The sequence below is a fragment of the Falco rusticolus genome, chromosome 8 (assembly GCF_015220075.1).
Source record: "Falco rusticolus isolate bFalRus1 chromosome 8, bFalRus1.pri, whole genome shotgun sequence".
Taxonomy (NCBI): domain Eukaryota; kingdom Metazoa; phylum Chordata; class Aves; order Falconiformes; family Falconidae; genus Falco; species Falco rusticolus.
Genome location: NC_051194.1, coordinates 25,979,309 through 25,991,364, shown reverse-complemented (window position 1 = coordinate 25,991,364; position 12,056 = coordinate 25,979,309). Strand labels below are relative to the sequence as shown.

At 40.3% G+C, this 12,056-nt stretch overlaps 1 protein-coding gene across 1 annotated transcript in view; it reads left to right on the top strand.

Moving 5' to 3' along the window:
* The window catches only part of LOC119152353, a 66,787-nt gene that overhangs the window by 13,322 nt on the left and 41,409 nt on the right, over positions 1-12,056 (top strand). The window contains exons 6-7 of the mRNA XM_037397520.1: positions 5,742-5,867; positions 10,240-10,371. Coding sequence (XP_037253417.1) covers positions 5,742-5,867; positions 10,240-10,371 — 258 coding nt within the window. The remainder of the gene's footprint in view (positions 1-5,741; positions 5,868-10,239; positions 10,372-12,056) is intronic.

Below are 12,056 nucleotides of genomic sequence, written 5' to 3'. Positions count from 1 at the left end.
AAAGAGTCAGGAATAAAACTGATGAATCTTGCCTTTTAGTGCAAACTTATTGGAATTAATCTTTCACAACTAAAAAACCCTGTTACTTCACCTGCTAACAAAAATATATTTTCTTATGAGGTTCTTTGAGCTTTTGAAGACTATTGCAGCTCTTTGATAGCAAAGTGAAATACAAGGCTGGAGCAAATTAATGAGAGGGAGAACCTTTTTGAAAGCAAAATCGAATCTAATTCAAGCAGACTTTGTCCTGCCTGGTAGTTGTTTGGTGCAGTCAGCTGTGAACCAGCGCTAGCCCGGTGCCTCCTGCCAATACTGAGTGCCAGAGAGGCAGCAACTAATTGCTGGGTGATTCCAGTTTCTGTGGCTTGGACACCTGGGATACATGGCCCTGAGAGGAGAGGGCAACCTGACCACTGGGACGCTGGCACGCGCTGCTGTCTTACTGCAGTAATGGGATCTATGGGGCTGAGCTAATATTTTAACTGCAGGGAAGCACAGGCTATACTGGAAGATGACTTGTGGAAAAAAAGAAAACTGTTCCTGAGTCATACTTTTTGAGAGCAGAACGAGGCACCAGATAGTAAATACTAGTTTTTTTTCATTCTGCCTTTACGTTTCTGTGATGTGGTAGCATTGTAAACTCTCCTCACAAACCCCGGAGTTAAGGGATTATTAGAACCCACCAGGTTTTCTGTATATTCATGACACAAGAAGCAGATTAAAAAAGGATATATTATTTGATCATCAGCTTCCTGCATATGGAAATCCTAGGTCACCTTGCTGTTCCTTGATGTCTAAAGCCTGCTTTTAGGTTTCTGCGAAGAAAACGTGTGTTTTGCTACAGTTTTTAAGGACAAAGACGGTGAAACTGAATGGTGCTGCGACATGGCAAGAAGTCGTGTGCTGAGCCCACAGGTCAGCAGGGAGGGTCACCGTGAGCCGGTCAGGTGGTGACTGCTGAGACTGTTTCGTTTTCAGCATTTTCACACATATTTATTCAATAAGGCTTTTGTTTTACTGAAACTGAGAAACACTATACAGCATTATCCTGATTTTGAAGTGACAGTGCCAAGGGGACTTCAGTAAAGGATTTGAAGGCAATTGAATCTGAAAAGTAAAGCTTTGTGATTGCTTAGTTATTTTTGAAGCAATGCTTACATTTAAGATTTATGTACAAAACCCAGACTGTATCAATAGCAGTGAAGTGGTTTCAGGCCAAGCCTTTTTCAAAGAAACTTATGAACAGAAGGTCATTTCAGAGTTTTCTTCTTTCACAAAGAGACAAACACAAATCCTACCTCGCTGTATTTGTATAATATATAATACATTATTATGCTGCTGCATTTAGTAAGTGCTTGTACTTCCACGAAAATATCTGGAGCTTTATTCTTGATAATAGTGTACTGCCAACTGCAAGCAAAAGCAGTTGTTATCCTCAGAGTTTCAGTGACCTATTAGGAAGATATAAATTGTGACAAGATTTTTTTTTTTCTCTCTGTAAACTTCTGAAGCCTCATCTTACAGTCTCTAAACCCCATCTTAAAAATACATAATACAGAGACTTTGTTGAATCCTCTGATGATGCTATGATATTGAACCATCTTTATAGAATTATGCTGGTGAATATAAAGTATCGTTGTTTTCAGTATCTTTCATGAAAGCTGTTTTGACCTTCAGATTAGAGGATCCATATGGATTTCCAAATGAAAAAGTTTGAGCTCCTGTTTATAAACTAGAGCTCCAGTTTGGCACGCAGACATCAGATGCACTTCCACTTGAAAAAACACAATTGTACCAGGGTGTATCCCGTCTGAATTTTTCTCCCGGGTAAGCTCTTATAAATGAGTGCATCGTGCATAATGAGGACGGGAGGTTAGCTGCTTCCAATGAATTCCTTTTCAAAGTGCGAGAAAGATGCAGAGCAGCAAGGAGGAGAAACCCATTGGTATTTGAGCTCTGTAGGATGAAGAGGTTTGCTGCTGGGGGAAGATCAAGAGGAGGCAGTAGGAATATTTTGGGCACTTCTGAAGGAGAGATGGAGACCATCTGGTAGAGAGGATGCTTAAAGGAAGAATGCCAGGACAGAGATAAAAGTAAAGGGAAAGGAAACAGTGACTGAGTAACATCAAAGAGCAAGGCAGACTACAGAGCAGAAATGAAGAAGTAGCAGTGACCCAACATAGGCAAATCATAATACAAATGGTGGCACTGGGCAACGGATCCATATGATTCTGTGACGGCTCAGGGGAAAAGCTCAGTGTTTTAATTTCAGGAAAGTCTCCAGAAAAGTGGTGTTGACATCTTTGGAAGGCTTATAATTTAAAACTGATGCAGTAAGCAGGGCTCCTGCTGTTTCAGAAATACTGTCCTGGAGTCTAATCCAGATACTGTCACTGTAGCAGAATTTGAAATGGAGAGACGCCAAGAAGAATGTTTCTTCCCTCATCAGCATCAGCATCTTTTCTTTTGAATGATTTTAAGGGTATTAGAAGTTTCCATTGAATTGGTTCCTAAGGCTCGTGTCCTGAAGCAACAGTTGGTGTGTGGTCCTTCTCTGTGTTGAGCTTGAGCTGATCTCATGTGAAAAAAGGAGATGCTGGTTTTGCTTTGCTTCTGCTGAAGGAGAATAGCTATTGGCCAGTCGCCTTCCCCTGCCAAAGCCTGGAAAATGTTTCTGTCACTGGAATTCCACCAAGGGTGAAACTGTGGCAGTCCCCACCGTTTCTTTACATTAAGTAGCACACAATAATAATAATAATAAATTCCTTGTGCCTTGGTTCTCCTAAGCATTTCTTCTCACCAGCCCTAAAGGAAAAGAACTGGGGCAGGTAACAAGTGTAATTGTGAAGACTGTGCTTCTGCCTCTCTCCACCTTCCTTCTTCCCATCTGCCTTTAGGAGGCTTTCTGCATCCTAAAGGAACTGTGCTTTTGAGGCTAAATACCTTTGTGGCTTCAAGATCAGGGCCTAAAATAATCTTTTGGATGTTTTTTTTGTGTTGTGGTTTTGTTTTTTTTTTTTGTCAAAACAGGTGTGTTTCTTTTTACTGAAGTCAGTCCAAGGCAAGAAAAAGAAGAAAGTAATTCCAAAGAGTGATTAATCCCATCTTAAAACAAGTGTGTAAGACAGGTAGGATAAGTCTCTCTCTGAAAATGCCAATCTGTCACCACTATCTATAGAAGGAGCCTTCACGAGTAGCTTGGAGTAGGTGTTTGACTTTTACACAGTTAAATTTAGATGAGATGATTGCCACTTTTTAAGTCAGTCAAAGTGTTTGTTTATCAATGATTAACCATAATAGACAGAAAAGTTGTGAGAGATAACAAAAGTAAAATTATAATGCCATTGATAGAGATATCACCTAATAAGAAATAGCAGTAATGACAATTGCAGATGGTTAACATTTACATTCCCCATTGTTTTTATTTTACCGTTAAATCTTCCCAGATTTTAGATCTCGTTTGATCTGAAGAAGGAAAAATTTGACTCTGCTTTGGTGTAAGCAAAAACTGCTGAAATATTTGGTAGGATAAAGAAGTGATTTGTCCTGGAAATGTCAATTCTTATATGTAGGGTCATTAATCCGTGAAACGAATTTGCAAACATTTATAAGTTCCCTTTAGTGCTGTTGGTGTTTTACTTGACGTGCTCCTGACTGTTCTCTAAATGAAGACTGCACTCCGAAGATCCTGCAAGGCGTGCGCTGGCAGTTTGCGGGGCTTGGTCTTGCATGCGTCTTGACCCAATGTATACAGTCAGCTCCACAGAAATAAACAAACTTGTCATTGAAGAGAATTAATCATATTTCAGACTGTTACCCAAGGGTTTTATTGTGTACTATGCTTTCACCAGTCATAACTATATTGCAAAAGTAAATAGATAAAATCACTTTTCCTATACAAAAATTAATTCTTGACCATGGCCTAGTATTCAGAGTGGATAAAGCTTGCAGAAAAACAGTGGATGCTCAGAAGTTTCAGAATATTGGGACACTGAGAATTTTAAACAAAGTTGGTAAAAGCATGTGGAATATATGGACGGGAAATCCTGTGGTAGTTTTGATTTTACACAGGAAAAAAAAGATTAGTTGCTTAGGTTCATAAATCTATTGTGTGTGGTATTCCAATAGAGATTTTCATGATCTTAGCTTTCCTCATTCTTTAAAATGTTGCTTTCAAGTACAGATGGGTCCATACCGCAAATTTGGGATCCAGATTTGGATTTGGACCTGACATTCACCAGAGGGTAGGCGTATTTCAACCTAGCATCGGAGGTCAGGCTCTGGTGGGACTAATGGCCTACTGCAAAGGTCTGGATTGAGTCAATTTCCCCCATATTTCAAGGCATAGGTATGGAAAATAGAAGGAATGGATTTGACCTGATCTCTGACTTTAAGGTATTAAAATTTTGAAATTAAAGACTTTTAATGAAGTGGGAGACTACGGTTATTGTTGTGCCTGAAGGATGAAATGGCGTATAGGGATTCAACGCGCTAGGTGCTGTTGGAGATTGCAACAAGAGACAGGAAATGCCTAAAATTATTTCCAAACTAAATACTTGTCTAAGGTCAGTATTTTGTACTGTATGACAAAGTACTCAGATCCCTGATTTGTAATACAGCGCTTTTACCAGAATATGGTTGTCTAATTCTTGACCTGCTTCTCTAATAGGATATAATACCTTCATAAAACCGTACACCTAGATGCAAAGACTTAGACTGCAAATGCTCCGAGTTCCTCTTTAGGCTACGAATCCCTCATATATTCTGAGATTAATGGCTTCTAATCTGTTTTTAAATGTTCCATGTGTATAGTGAAGGCGTAACTATCAAAACACTGTAAAATCATAAAGTCTGTGTAGCTATAAATTACTGTTTTCAAAATGAGCTGGAGGTCTCCAACTTATTTCTAAGTGCAAAATCTTAGATAATATAAAACTGCTCAGAAATGACTAGAAACAAGTTTCCTGGCTTTTGCCAAGCAGAAGATAATTGTGGGTCAGCCCATGGACTCTGTAGCAGTGTCCGTACTGGTGACACTGAAACTAGTCCTAAACAGTCCAGATTGAATGGATGGAAAGCGTTTCAGGTCAGAGCTCAACTGAAAGCACCCAGGCTTTTCGTATATTTCTCTGATATGCCTCTTATTTTTCGTTTGTCAAATTCTGAACTACTTGGTGTGAGAAAGATATTGACAGTGAATTCAACTGATGGCAGCGTACTGGTTTGATGATGGATGGGTTAAGAAAAAGATTGAAGAAGGTACTGACTTGCAGTATTTCCTTAGGCCAAATAGGTACCCGGTATTTCAGAAAGCAGGTAAAAAGAGAACTTTCAACTCACAATTATTTGAGTTAAATACGAATGCAACAGTTACTTTCAAAGAAGAAAGAGATACGTGATTTAAAAGATCATTAGGATTGTCTTCTGTGGGGCACAGAAAAAACCTTTACAGAAGTTATTGGCTGTTTGGGGTTATACTAAAATAAAAATTTGGAGAAGTGCCTCATTTGAATTTATACTCCCTTTGTGGTCCATCAAAAAGGATTCATCTCCTATTCAAATGACTAGTCAATATGTTAGTCAGATCAAATACCACTAATAAGATGCTAAAAATGCTTCTGAGGAACAGGGGGATTTCTTTAACAAGCCATAAAGTGCTTTTTAATCCATTTCTGACTTGTTAAGTTCTTTGTGATTCTCACAACTGTTCCATCGTGACGCAGTTCCATTTCTTTTTGCAGATGGAAAAAATCAAGGTGTAAATCAAGGGCAGCACGTAGATTCTGCTTTTTTTCTCCGAGTCTTTGCAAAGCCACTGTGGTCCTTGCTGTACTTTCCCACCTCACATCTATTTAAAACTGGTGCTGGTGAGTGTTTTCACTTGATAAATCTATGTTTAATGAGATTGCCAAATCACAGAGCCTAAGTTTTGTTGAAGATTCAAAACAAAATAAAAGGATGAAACCTTGTTGCCTCACTCTTGCAGAGGTAGGAGACTTTGAAAAGAAGTGCTCCTGGCACCCCGAGATTGGGAAAACCTGTCTTCTCGGCTGCTCTGCAAACAGTGCTCTCCTTTGCTTTGAAGAGCTATCTGCTGAGTTATCTCCCTAAGAAAAGCAGCCTAATGTTGCAGTTTTACTGCAGACACAGCCTCAGCTGCATGGGGCCCAGGGACGTAGGAGTTCTCCAGATATATCTTTCTAACAGTGGAAAGAAATGCTGAATAGATGAAGATATTATGAAGAGGCTGATGAGAGGGTGGTTTTTTGCAAAATTCTTCTGTAGTTTAGCTTTGAGTTTAAAGAATGATCCTTAACGTTTGCTTGATACCCGGGATGCATTTCCCATCCTGGTGATGTCAGCAGCAAAACCCTTCAGCCTGTTTTGTTTTAGTTGAAGTTTCATACCCCTCACTTTAATTTTCTGTCTTTAAAAAAAAACAAACAACCAAACCAAACCCTAAACATATCTATTTTTAGGATCTGAGCTACAATTAGAAACCAAATGCCTAATAAAAAAAAAAAAAAAAAAAAGGGTGGGTGGGTGGGGAAAGCTTTTTTGATAGGATTGTTCTCCTTCCTGACTTTGCTCACCTCTGAAGAGATCAGAGTAAGTCAAAATTCATAATCCACTACCAAGCCTTTGGAGGTAACCCTGAAAATGCTGTATGAAATCCCCCTTATGGCTTTTTTTTTATCTGCTGAAAGCACAGTGCATCGGCCCATCCCTATAATTTCTGATTGATTGAATTTGTACTGATGCTTTAATGTATTGTACAAGTTTATCTCTAAATTCTGTGTGAAATATGGGGCACCATCCTATAACATACTTTATTCAATAAAAGTTAATGAGTTCATTCATGAAAATAAGTTTTGTGGGATTAGATCTGTGAATACCAACCATTTGGGACTGAGAAAATAAATAGTAACATTTAATAAATATACAGTGCACTAAGACTATATTTATTAGTCTTCTGACATTTTTATCTGGCTCCTATAAAGAAATCTTTGGAGCTAGGACAGCAACTGGTGCAGGTAAATTTCCTACGTTGTGAAAGGATCTGGTATTTAGTTTATGGGAAGCAGGCCTGAGCAGATGTGAAAAGTTCAAATAAAGGAAGGCCAGATTAAAAGCACTTTTGTGGCTGGAAAATCAAAACAGATGTTATTATTCAACCACAAAAATATCTATTCACACTTAAGTAGCATTAGGTGTCTGATCAGTTACATTTTTTTCTTAGTGAAAATAACACAATGATGATAAAATTATATAGGCTGATAAAATGCTTTAAAATGTTACCAGTGGACTGAATACTTTGGTCTCCTAGCTAATGGGAAGAGGTAGAACCAAAGTAGATCTTGCAAGACTGGTAGAAATAAGAGTAAATCTGTTTTTGAAGGGAGAATCAAGAAAGGAAGATACAGACACTGGAGGAGGAACAAAAGGGAATGGAACCTCCTCTCTGAACTCCTGACGCACATCAGAGAAACCATGATTTAAGATGAGTGTGTTTTACAGCTCTCCGTAATCTTTTCTGGAGACCCATATGGAAAGGTTGATGTTGGCAGAAGATGACAGGTGCTAGAGGTCCTCAGAAGCCCTTGACAACAAGCAAATGTTTGCAGGGTGTGAATGCTGGCAAGTAGTTTTAGAAATTATTTGTAATTAAAAGAAAACTCAATCTAGGTTCAGAAAAATGCACATTAAAGAAAACACCTAAAATAAGTGGAATAGCACAGGAGAACTGAAATGGGTATCTTTGTCTGTAAAAGCCAGCTCATGTTGACAACGGAAAGAATCTTTTTCTGGAAGGTTGACATGGTTTGCAGGGACTTGTTTGCTGGCCTGGCATGTTTCTGCCCTTGATAGAGAGCTTTTCTGCTCTTGCTTGCTGGGAGTCGGAGGTAAATGAAGAGGAGCTCATGTTGACTTGCTGGGGCTGGCAGGCCTTCTAAAATGTGTCAGATAAATTGGGGAGCTGCTGGCCATTGCCTCCTTGTTCAGAGGGAAATGGAATCTAAGACATTAATACCTCAAGAATGGCAAAAGAGGTCAAAGCTGCAGTTGATTTGGGTTGCAATTGTTTGAGTCCCTGCATGAATACCAAGGGTTTACATGTTTGGGAGGATGTTGTGTAACAACAGAAATGTCTCCTGTCTGCACTTTCATTCAGTAATTGATCATTGCTGGCTTGCTTCCTCGTCTTTGGCATCCCCAGGTCTGATCTCCACTGACCTCCAAACTTACCTCTAGGCTACCCTTTCAGATCTGCTGCTTTTCCAAAGATGAAACTGCCCTGCAGAAGTGTCTGAACCCCTTGGCATGGGCAGTACACGGGAGGTGGAGAACTGAGATGTCCAGGAGACATGAGGTCTCTCCCCAGCCCTCCTGTTTTCCTGTAGCATTTCTGGGAAAAAGTCACATAAATCTGACCTGAAGAACTGGACTTGTCTGCGGTGCAGAAATGAAAGTGGTATAGCCAAAGGACAGCTATTTTACCATGTATTTAGGACTAGTAGCTGTGCTGTGAACCTATAGCTCATTTATTCCCTGCCTGCACGTCCCTAGGACCCATTTTTGCTGTGCAGTGTCCTCTCTCACATATTATGATTATAGGGCGTTACCTCTCAGTTTAATCTAAAGATTGCTGCAGCTAATTTGGGCTCTTCCCTGGTCCTACAGCTCTGTGGTTAGTAGCAGTTAATGATAACTGCTCTCAGTTTCTAGGTAATTTTAGAGAAAAAAAAAGGTTATAGCTTTTTTTTTTGGGGGGGGGGGGGGGGAGGCTTACATTATTTATATATTATATATATATATATATAAAGGATTATATATATTATGTAGACACACAGGTCTTCTCCGCTTTTCCTTTACTTATTAAAAACTGCAGCAATGTTGGACGCCACATCTTTTGGAAAAGTGACTGCTTAGCCATGATTCATATATTTATTAGCTAGTTGTTCTTGGGAAGAATGTAAAACTGAAAAACGCCACTGAAAACGTGATTCTAAAGGTGAAGTTCTGGTTGGCTTTCAGGCAGTGTCAGGCTCCTAAAAGCTAAAACCAGAAGGTTTTTAAAGGTCTGAAGTTCCTATTAAAGTCTGTGTTTTAGTAACCTAAATCCAATTGAAATACAGTGTAATTAAGACTTCCAAGATACTTGGGGTTTATTTCTAAGAATCACTTAGATGACCTATTTCAGTATTTTCAAGAGAATATGTAATTTTAAAATTATGAATGTGGGACATTTCTTATCAGGGACCTTGGCAAGCCCTCTCTAAAAATGCATTTTCTTTAAGAAAAAAGGTACCTTTTGTGGCATCAAGACACAGCTAATATTATTGCCTCTTCTCACTTGAAAAGGTCCTTCCCATTCTCAAGGAGACTGAGACTGTTGTTTGGATAGGCCTGTGAAGGTGGGAAAAACATGACGTCAGAAGAGGAGAAGGGACCCTTTGTCTTTGCCTTCTTTCCTAATGTGGATGCTAAGTATCTCACTGATGCAAAAGGGTCGGAGAGAGCAAAATGTGTAAATAATTTAATAGGGAAAAGAATTGTAAGACAGCAATTCACCAGAGTAAGGACAATAGAGTACAAAATGCCATAAAAGATAATAGGCTTATATGAATTGGCATGTGTTAGTGATTATGCAACCATTCGTTTCCCACAGATTTCTTTTTATAGGAAACTTCGGAAAATCCCTAAAGAACTGACCGAGTCATTTAACCACAACAGGTTTCTTTTCAACATGGCTAGGAGTGGGCGATAAATATTTTCACATATTTATGCACTCATGGCTCGTTTTCAACTGCTGGAAGCGGTGGCGCAGAAGAAGACAGAGGATGGTGGCTCAGCCCCGTGCCGAGTGGGTCCTCCTCCTGCCACCCGCCGTGTGGGACCAGGCGGCAGCGATCCAGATGGGAACAGAGTCGCGTGATCAGGAGCTTCGAGGTTTCATCCATGCCTGATGCGACAGGCACTGGGGAGGCTGAGGAGAGGGATTTCTGCTCCAGAGAGTGTTTCCAGCTCTGGGCTGGATGCAAATCCCTCTGGCTTGCAGAGAGCAGCTGAGCTCTCCTCGGTCACTGGCAAATGTAGTAATTTGCTTCCTTGCTGTTATAGACTGTTTAAATACTTGTATTTCTGACAGCAGTTTTCCTTTGCCACTGGGCTAAGGTAAACAAGAGCTTGATCCACACTTCTGAGTTTCTTAAAGATTTTTAAATAATTTTTAAACAGGTTATTTTCCTTGCAGACTTCAGAGCAGTTGCAGCCTCAAAAATAATCCCTGTTGCTTCAAGATGTGCCGCCGGAGGACTCGCCCCCCACCAGGCTGTTCCAGGGAGGCCCTGACTGACCCAGTATCCTCATGTGCGTACCATGTATCTCAGAGTCTCCTGCTAAAGCATCTCTGACCTGCGCAGCTGCCAGGGAGGTGTGGGGGCTGTTCCCTACTGGCAACTCCTTTCCCTGCTTCGCTCCCCTTCCTGGGGCTGCTCTGCTGATGTTGGCAGTGCTTGCCCTGGGAACAGGGAACCTGCTCGTTGCACTTTCTCTTTGCATATGCTCCTCTACAGCTTCACCTCGTGTCAGCACTGCTCAGTTAATACGTTTAACACAGTGCATTGCGCAGGAGCTGGCTACATGCTTTCCTCTGCTTTGCTTTGCTCTGCTCAGCCCTGTGCAGCAAATGTGCCCAAGCCACAGTGGTGGCGACCGCTGTCCTGCAAGGAGAAGATGGGCAGGTTTATGGGGTTTCTTGGAGCTTGGCACACCTGTGGCACCAAAATATGGCATCCTGGCTCAAAGCAGGTAAAAGGGGGTTTAATTATGCATGTTTCATAAGAACCTTCGAGTATAAACTTGCTGGTATCATTCAAATGATCTTAGGTCTGTGCAAAGTGTTATTCTTTCTCCTATATAAGTAACAGTATGAAAGGGGAATGAACGAAAGACTTTGAACTCCTAATCACTTTAAAGGGTTGAAAAATACAGCCAGTTGAGTATCCTGGGTCTCCCTCGTGGTTCAGCTTTCAAATCCAGAATTCTGATGTCTGACAGATGTCATAAATCAAAGCCATCCATCAGGTTACAGACATCTCTGACTATCAAATAGTTTATTAAAAAAAAAAAAAAAAAAAGGAACAAAGGAAAGCTGCCCATTAATTCCTACAAGTGGTTAAAAATGGTCATGAAAAGCATTCGCAAATGTTTATCTTAGCTTGTTAGATGGACACAATTTTGATTAAGCCATCATTTTTTTCTTTTAACTACATTACTAAGTCAGCTATGAATAGTAATGTTTTAATTTTTAAAATACGTTGACTTCCTTCTCAGTTTCAGCCCTTTCAAGTCATATTTTTGAACTGCAGTGTACATACTAGGATAGAGAAAAAACATGACGGTGAAGGGATTTTAATACAAAGAGAGTCCAACCATCCCCTTCTCAAAACAGCAATAGTCTCACCAAATCCTTCCCCAATGTTAAACCAGCAACAGGAGCAGGTTGCCACCGTCTGCACAGTGAGGACAGGCTCACCTGGTGGCTGCTGGTCACTGGCAACCGTTCAGACTTGGGAGCTTTGCACGAGTTTGCTTCACCCGCAGTATCTGAGCTGATGGTGGTTGCATAAAGTATGTTTAGGAAAAGCAGTCAGCTCCAGTTGGCTCAAGACAGAGCTTCTAAAAGGGGAAATTTCTTGATAGTCACATAATAAATTTGGAAAAGCTGTCATCGGTGAAAGTCATGCATGATGGTTCTCTCCTTGGTTTGATTAAAAATGGTTCATGGTTTCAGGTTCTTTGGAATTGGTCACTGAGAATTAGTGCTACCTTTTTTTTTTTCCTATTTTATTTTTGCTTCCACCCCTTGCTTTCCCTTGAACCTTTTCATGTTTTGTACCTTTGTTTCCAGTCTCCTATTGCAGGAGTATTGGCTCAGTGAGAGCCCCACTACGCTGGCGTCTTCAGTAATCTCACAGAGCCAAGCAGTAGTGGTCCCCAGTTTTTACCCTCACTATTTTCTAACTTCAGCCTTTCATAATGTGTCAATCAGT